The 9,563-nt window shown below is 35.2% G+C and overlaps 1 protein-coding gene across 1 annotated transcript; it reads right to left on the bottom strand.

Moving 5' to 3' along the window:
• Positions 3,900-9,558, bottom strand: LOC109848415. The gene is made up of 2 exons (XM_020417888.1): positions 8,213-9,558; positions 3,900-4,321 (listed from the first exon to the last, which is right to left on the bottom strand). Exons 1-2 carry the CDS (start codon positions 9,198-9,200, stop codon positions 4,245-4,247), a joined length of 1,065 nt encoding a protein of 354 aa, XP_020273477.1. The 5' UTR covers positions 9,201-9,558; the 3' UTR covers positions 3,900-4,244.

Below are 9,563 nucleotides of genomic sequence, written 5' to 3'. Positions count from 1 at the left end.
GCCGGGGACAGCGACGGCGGCGGTAGTCCATTAGGCTTAGGGTTAGGGTTTGAGGATGGATCTACGGAATTTGATTGCATCTCATTGAAGAGTGAGAGAAAGAGAGGGAAAAGGTAGAGAGTGAACTCTCTGAAGAGCGGGGACGTCTGTCAGTGTGAGTCTTAAACAAAAAATACTTTTTGTGGAGGCGCTGCTTTAAGCGTGGGAGATCGACACGTGCTTTTGATTGCTCCAAAAGGGTAGCTGAGAACTTGCACCCAGTTTGTCATCCACTTTAGATGGGCCCCCATAGGCCAGTGTAACATTTATTGGTTTTTTTAATAATAGTACCTTAATTTTAAGATTTCCAAAGGAATCCCTCATATTTTAGTAACGGCCAGTAGATGCCGCGATTCTTACATTTTATTATTGCTAATCTTCACCCCCATTAACTTGAGACAATTTCTCAAGAATTGAGGCCTAATGGTAGTTTAATGGGTATCCCCCATGAACTTTCAATGTTTTGCTGTAAACCCCAAGAAGTTTCAAAATCACACCAAACCCCTAAGCTTTTTTGGCTTTTGCAGAAAACCCCATGAAATTTCTGGGGTTTGTAGATAACCCCCATAAATTAGAACCAAAAAATAACATAAAAATACATTTTGAAAGTTTATGAAGGTATAAAGTAATTTACCTAAAAGTTCATGGGGATTTAATGTGATTTCAAAAGTTCACGACGCTTTACTACAAAACACTGAAAGATCATGGGGTTTTTGTGTAATTTACCCTATCAGTTTTAATGCTTTGCGGGTGTGTTCTGGTGTCGGGTATTTTTTGCAATTGTTTGGTAAGTTCGGACATGTGATACAACGGCCCGCAGCTCGTGGGGCGTGCTTTTGACTTGTCAAGCAAGTGTTCTTGGGACTTTGCCGGCAAGAGAGCCATTTTGGGGGGAAAAGCTTTGCGCTAATCATTTTTTGGGTTAATTTCCAAAAATCCCCCTTAACTAATCACTAGAATAAAAAAACCTCCTCTACTTTCTGAGACATCAAAGAACCCCCTTCTTATTCTTTTTGAAACTTTTGACTGACGGATGACTAATGACGTTAATCACTAAAATTTAATGACTAGTTTGCCCCTAAATTAATTACATCACAATAACTAACCCTAATTCTATTTTATTCATTTTATCCTTAACGCCTCTTCCTCTTCTAATCTCTCACCCAAAAAAATTGATCGGAGACTCTTGTGCGCAGCAATGACTTCTTGGAATATATCCACTTAATTAACAGAGTCTTATGTTTATGAAAGATGCCAAGGCTTTTGTTGACCAGTGCGTTTGATTATTTTGCAGTAAGTTTTTCATAGTTTTTTTTTTAATTTATAGAGAAAAAAATCTTGACCTAACTTTTCATAATAAATTAGATCCTTAATCAGTTAATCTCCAGAAGCTTATGAAAATACAAAGTATATTATGAAAAATCAAACAAATATTTGACTTTTTTGCGGCAAGGTTTAATTTCTAAGTTTTTTTTGGTACGGGATCTAAAAATTTATATAACGAACTCTATTTAATTGAGATATAATTATATTTACATTTACAAACTATAATGACAATCATAACTGATAGCTTCTCATTGTTTTATACATAGGTAGGTTTCTATGGCATCATTCACAAATTTGTTTACTTTTGAGATTCATCATGGCGGTTATTTTGACCAACGCCCTCCTACGAGACATATTAATGGAGAAATTCACTTAATGGACAACATTGATGAAGATGAAATTTTTTTGGTAACTAGGAATGTTATGAACAGTCTTGGATATGGTGGTGGATTTAGAGTTTTCTATAACATGCATGGAAAATCTCTTCAAGATGGTTTGCGACTTTGCTATGATAGCAAGACTCTTTACGATGCCTTTCAAGAACACAGGTGTACTACAAAGGTGATGCTTTATATCGAACATTTATCAGAAGGATTACCAACAGTTGAAGATGTAGAGTGAGGAACGAATTAATGAAGTCGGCCTTACGAAGTTTGGTGATTCAGACGAAAGACAATATCACTGATTCTAGTGGTGAAGATGATTTTCCTTATATTTGTAATGAGATAATTCAATCATATAGAGAATACTTCTTATCAAGCTCAAGAAGAGACACTAGTACAAAGAAGGCATGCCCTAACGGTTGTAACCGTTGGGGCTAATAGCATCCCCAACGGTTGGGGACCGTAGGGACAGAAAAAACACCCGTTACTGCAAGTAGCGTTGGGCCTGAAACTACTCCAACGGGTGTAAAATCTGCACCAACGGTTCCACCGTTGGTACAAGTAAAAATATAATTAAATATTTTAAAAAATTAAATTATGAAAAAAACAGCACCAACGATTGTAACCGTTGGTGCAAAAACAGCACAAACGGTTGTAATTGTTGGTGCAACATTTGCACCAACGGTTACAACCGTTGGTGCAAAGTAACAGCACCAACGGTTGTAACCGTTGGTGCTGTTTTTGCACCAACGGTTATAACCGTTGGTGCAAATATCGTGCATTAATTATTTCAAAACTTGCACCAACGGTTCCAACATTTGGTGCTTGTGTTTTTTCTTTTTTTCTTTTTTACTTTTGCCTACAACGTTTACATATAACATTTCCCACAAAAATATATGATATACCTGTTCACAACATATATATTCCCAGGCATAAAACAAAAGATTGACTTGAATCAAAATACAACAACTTATAAATTACTCAAGTCCCAAAAGAGGATATCTGAAATATACAAATGTCTTAAGTCAAGTCCCAAAAGAGGATATCTGAAATATACAAATGTCTTAAGTATGTTAATTAAAAGTACAAGTCACGACTGATTTAATCGAATATAATCAGCAAAAGACAAATGTCTTAAGTATGTTAATTAAAAGTACAAGTCACGACTGATTTAATCGAATATAATCAGCAAAAGCTTTGCGGATGTCCTCCTCGCTATAGCCCTCTTGTGTAAAGCTCCCTAAGACACCCCCCAACATGCCCCCCAGCACGCCTCCCAATCGACTAGCAAGAGAGTTTTGTGTCGAAATATCTTGAGGAGAACATTGAGTAGCAGATGTAGAACCCTGAGCATCCGGAGGATTATGAGCTAAAGTCGGGGGAGTAGTAGCAGGAACAACAGGTGGTGGACGAGTGGTCTGAGAATCAATCTGTAAAATGATACATGTAATAAATCGAATTCACACTAATTAAGTATATCCAAACTTGAAAACTTAAGTTTAATAAACAAGCCTTTTGTTGTATGAATAATTTATGACATCCATTGGTAGTGTTGAAGCATTTGCGACATGAACGCGGCTAACTAAGTATATCCAAACATGAAAACTCAGGTTTTTTTTGGTTTAAAACCGAGTTACTAAACAGTAGCTAATCATTTTCAAAATGCATTAATCATGCTATCAGACTATTACAAATTGTATAAAGATAAGACCTATTAGATCAATTCTTACCAATAAGTAACTCATTGTTTGGGTTTGGGTGTCAAATTTCAGATATTTAGTGGTTATTCAGTTGGATTAATTCTATGCAACAGATTTTTCATCTCTTGGTCAAGGCTTCTTCCAAGTATGATGGAACACCTATGAGTAACCTCACCTTCCACGTATCAATAGAACACTCAATAGACAATAGAACACTCAATAGACAGAATTAAGTATTATTCTTCTTTCCTGACACACGAGATGACAAGGTCCAGAAGCCACCACATGAGAATTGTTTAATGTCTGGTGGTGTGTCCTCAATAAGTCACTAATGAATTCCAATCATAAGAATTAAATAACGAGCTATTGATGCTTAGCTTAATTATAGATGGAACTCAAGATTTATAAGTAGCTCAGATGTTAGCTATAGATTCTTTTTTTTTTTTTTTGATAGAAAAACAAGGGATATACCCTGTTCAATTAAAGATAAAAGTATGTAATTACAAAAGTTTGGATACGAAGTGTATCCTGATGTTAGGTAACAGTAAGATTAGTTCACAATAACTAGGGATGTATAACCTTCTTCTTTCAAGGATCCATGAAGATGAAGAGAGGGCATTGCCGTCATTCACCGTTGACATAGATACAAGAAAGAACCAAAGCCAGCTATACATATAGTTATATGAACTAAAATACTGATGTCTAACATACTACAGAAGGATTAAAAGTTAATTATACAAAATATACAATAGTTATCTCCCAAAAAACCATCTAGACAAACTGTCCAAGAACATTATCAAGCACTGCTGCGGGGAATGGGGTTCTTATCCAGCATATCCAAGACTTGGTGAGCTTTTGTTCCCATTGTAGAACCTGTCCAGTCATATAAACATGAAATTGCCTTATTAATAACTGAGTTGTGACTAACATTTGCTTGATCAAAGAGATGTTTATTCCTTGCATTCCAAATACTCCAACAAACTGAAGAAAAGATTGTACACCATAAAAATCCTTTGGTACTCTGTAAGTTCACCAAGATTTGAATAAATTCTCCAAGAGAAGATGGCCAATGGAATGAGTATAAGTAATTTCTGAAATGATCCCAGACCTGTTTAGATAATGTGCAAGAGAAAAAAAGATGTTCTCTAGTTTCCAATTGAAGTGAACAAAAAGAGCATATAGAATCACCTTCCCAGCCTTTCTTCAAGAGATTCTCTTTGGTATTTAATCTATTGAGGCATAATAGCCATGTGAAAAATTGCACCTTACTAGGTAGTAATTTATTCCAAGAAAGATTATAAAAAGATGATTTGATGCCTCTCAAGATAAGAAATCTATAGAAGGAATTAACAGTAAAAATACCATTTGTTGTAAGAGACCACTTAGGTTGATCAGGCTGATTGTAAATATTGAAGCTCCTTAACACTTGTATCAGATCTATTCTATCAGTTTGAGAGGTATGAGATACACATCTTCTCAACAAAGGTCTCCATTGCCAATTATTCATATGATAGCAGCACTGCCTTTTTACGGATGAATTTGAAGCATATGAGAGATTTTGTAATGATGGATAAAGGCTAGCCAGAGAATTATTACCTGTCCATTTATCCTCCCAAAAACGAATATTATCACCAGAGCCAAGAGACCATATAACATGATGAAAGAAATCCTCTTTAATAGTCATGATATCATTCCAGAAAGATGAGTTTAAGGGGTTTGGTCTTAAAGATTGAAGAATTTTTCCTCTCCTTAAGTATAATTGATGAAGAAAAGAGCCAACAAACGAATTTCTATCAAGACATTTCCATAACCATTTAGATAAAAGAGTTTTGTTGAAAATATCAATATTCTTGACTCCCAGACCTCCTTCCATTTTACTTAAACAGACATCTTCCAACTGACCAAGCACTTAAGATTGTTAATATCATTTTTTCCTGTCCATAAAAAATTCCTTCTGATTTTGTCAATTTCTTTGATAAGCCATTTAGGTAATTTATAAAAAGACATGAAATAAAGAGGAATGGATGAAAGCACAGAGTTCAAAAGCACCAATCTTCCTCCAAAAGACAAATAATTCCTCTTCCAAGAAGCAAGCCTTTTGTGAATTTTGTCTAACAATGGTTGCCAATCTGATTTTGATAATTTCCCATATTTAAGAGGTAAACCAAGATAGTTTATGGGAAGAGATTGATATTTGCAACTGAGAGCAGATGATAAAAGAGCTCCTCTTTGAGAATTTTTACCAAAATAGATCAAAGATGATTTAGAATAATTGATTCCCAATCCAGAAAGTTCTTCAAAGATGTAAAGAATTGTTTTTAAAACAGAAATATCACTGAGAGAGCTCTTAGTGAAAATAATTGTGTCATCCGCAAATTGCAAACTCCTTATGTTATTTAAAGGTTCCTTAATACCAAGAGAAGATAAGGTACCTTCTTCCACATTATTAATAAGCATTCTTTGAAGAACATCAACTGAGATATTAAAAAGCATTGGTGATAGAGGATCACCTTGCTTCAAACCCCTTTTGCAGTTGAAAAATTTAGTGGGAGATCCATTGACTAAAATAGCACAGCTTGATGAGGAAATGACATTATGAATCCATGAGCACCATTTGGGACCAAAACCTCTTGCTTTAAGAAGATCAATGAGAAAAAACCAATCAACAGAGTCAAAAGCTTTTGTAAAATCAATTTTCAGCATGGAGACTTCTTTTTTCCTCTTAGAGCAGAAATGAATAAGCTCATTAGCCATCATTATAGAGTCTAATGTTGATTTCCCAGATTGAAAAGCAGACTGTGTTTGAGAAACCAAGGAAGACATGAAAGGTGATAGCCTTGAAGCAAGAATTTTAGTGAAAATCTTAAAAAGGCAGTTGATCAGACTGATTGGTCTGAAATCTTTAATCAAGGAACTACCTTTAATCTTTGGAATGAGGGTAATGTAAACCTTATTAATTCTGTGAAGATTGGATGGGTCATGATGAAAAGAATTCATCAAATTGATAAGATCATGCTTAATTACAGACCAAAAATTTTGATAAAAAAGCATTGAATATCCATCAGGTCCTGGAGCCTTATTAGGATTCATATTGAAAACTGCTGCTTGAATTTCTGCTTCTGAAAAAGGAGCTTCCAAGGAAGAAAGATGTAACACTTGATCAGGATATAAGCAAGACCAATCAATAGATAAATGACAATCCTTAGATTTGCCAAAAAGATTATGATAATAATCAAAGAAAGCTTGTCTGATCTCATAATCTCCAGCTAGATCTTGGTCTTGATGAGAAATAGATGTAATGTAATTAGACTTTTTGTGAAAAGAAGCCGTTTTGTGAAAAAATAAAGTATTTGCATCACCTTCCTTTAACCATTGAATCCTAGACCTTTGATGCCAATAAGATTCTTCCTCTTTAATAATAGAAATGTAGGATGATTGTAAAGCTTTCCTATCATTTAATTCCGAGTCCGACAAAGATCTAGATTCCTCAATCAAATCAAAAGATTGAATTTTTGAAAGAAGATCAGATTTTCTACGAGAAAGAGAGCCAAGAACATTTTTCTTCCACCATTTAATTCTTCTTTTTAAGAGCTTTAATTTCATAATGAATATATCCACAGGAGATCCCTGACATACGAAAGAATTCCATGATTGAGAAATGAAAGGAATAAAGTCCTTGCTATGAAACCAACTCTTTTCGAATCTGAATAAAGATATACTCTGTTTAATACCTCCACTATCAAGAACAACTGGAAAATGGTCTGATCCTAAAGAAGGTGGACAAAATTGTAAACATGAAGGAAATTTTCTTTCCCAATCAGGACAAACTAAGAATCTATCCAATTGTAAACATGAAGGAAATTTTCTTTCCCAATCAGGACAAACTAAGAATCTATCCAATTTAGCCATGGATGGGTTCAAACGTTTGTTTTTTTCTTTCCCAATCAGGACAAACTAAGAATCTATCCAATTTAGCCATGGATGGGTTCAAACGTTTGTTAGACCAAGTGAAAGCTCTACCACATAGTGGGAGGTCAATAAGAGAAGATGAGGAAATAAAGTGTCTGAAGGAATTCATGTCTCGAGAGGAACCAGAACATCCATATCTTTCATCTGAAGATAAAGTTGCATTGAAATCACCACAAAGAACCCAAGGACCTTGAAAAAGTTTGCAAATTCTATTTAATTCCCACCAACATACTTCTTTATCTTCTTTGTCAGTTGGTGCATAAACTGAAGAGAAAATGAAATTCCAGCTTGTTGGTTTGTGATGAAGAAAGACAGAGACTGAAAAAATACCCACATGGGAATTAATAAGATCAAAATCATTTGTCCATCCAACTATCACACCTCCTCTAGACTCAATAGAATCAAGACAACACCAGTTTTGAATCCTTCTTCCACCTATCGATTGCAATTTCCTATCTGATGACTTATTAAGTTTACTTTCTTGAATACCAATAATGTCAATGTCTGATGAAGTGATGAAATCTCTAACCAAACGTCTTTTGATGGGGTCATTGAGACCTCTAACATTCCAGGTTGATAGCTTCATAGAAAACAGATAACAAACAAAACTCCCACCATTACTTGAAAGAACAACTAATTAGCCCTGTATATTTAATTCAACCTCCTTCGCTTTTAATTTATCCAAAGACTGAGCAGATAAAGAAACCCCACAGTTTGTAGCTATTTCCTCAAGAACTTTATTGGGCAGAGAATGTAAAGGTAAACTATCAGAAGAAGAGGATAGATTTGATGTACCTTTCTTAACAGATTTGGAAATCCTTTTTCCTGATATTGCCTTGGTCATGAATCTCCTGTGCTTTTGACTCAGCACTGTCTTACGAGCACGAGAAGCTGACGATGAAATAGCCTTCTTGGAAAATCCAGGAGGAACTGAACTGGAACTATGCACAGCTGGAGTCTGAATAGAAGTTGGCGGGAAGGATGTAGATGATGAAATTGAATTTGAACCTCCCTCATTCCCGCCAAAGAAATTATCCCAAGTCGATTTCTCAATATATATAGTTTTCCCTTTCCAATTATGTTTGACCAAATCAAAAGGCAAATCTTGCAGAGGATCATATATAGAATCTGAATCAACGTTAGCAACTTTTTCCTCAATTAAAGCCTGAGAATCAGGAACATTGTTATTGTCCGTGATTTTAGCTAGAGATTCACCATTTACAGCAGCTACGGTAAGTTTTTGAAAAATTTCCTTAGAATTGCCTGAATTGACATTACTTTCCTCAATTCCTGCCACATTTGAAATAGAAGCATTGACTTGCTTACCCTTATCAACATTCATTCTTATTGACTGATTCTGAACCTGGTTTGGCAACAAATTCTCTGCATTCATTTCCGTAATTGGCGAAGATATTTGATCAACCCATTTTGAATCTAAAACTTCGTCACCCTGAGCTTGCAAAGCTGTTAGATGAGAACCAATGATTTCTGAACCCAATTGACCCACTCCTATTGGAATTAGCTCCAAGGAGACTTCTCTTGTGAATAGATCTACTTGAGATGTATATGAGCATATAATTGATTTCGGAATGCAGTCTGATGATTTTACTTTAACAAGAATGCGCACATCCTGACCATTAAGCTTTTCTGATATATTTTTGCATCCTCTAACTAATTCTCCAAAAGAACTAACAATCTTTTCCAGAATGTCCATTGACCAGAAATGTAGTGGCAAATTTTTGATCTTAATCCATTGATAGAAAGCAGAGTCTACAATCTTCATGCCTATACTCTCATTCCATGGTGCAAACCACCCCTTGAAGGCTTCGAAGTTTAGAATTTTTTCATCAACAGTCTCTGATAATTGAAAAATCGAAGGGAATTCCACCAAGTATCATAGAGAGCAAGTAGTGGGGGATTATGGTTTGAGCGCTGCAAGGAGAGGAGAAACTGTCTCTGAGGGGGTAAGGAGGAAAAAATTTGGTCAACAACAACATTGCCTTTTATCGGTTAAATGAATTATCATACGATCTTTGATTCAATCACATTGAGTCATCTCCTTTATTAAGTTTATCATTATCATATCAACATATAACCAAGCTTCGAAATAAGCTGAAGCCTCAAACAGTTGTTAAATTAAAAATAT

This window comes from Asparagus officinalis, chromosome 7 (assembly GCF_001876935.1).
Source record: "Asparagus officinalis chromosome 7, Aspof.V1, whole genome shotgun sequence".
Classification (NCBI taxonomy): Eukaryota; Viridiplantae; Streptophyta; class Magnoliopsida; order Asparagales; family Asparagaceae; genus Asparagus; species Asparagus officinalis.
Note: the sequence above shows the minus strand (reverse complement) of the source record. Positions and strands in the feature narration are given on the sequence as shown.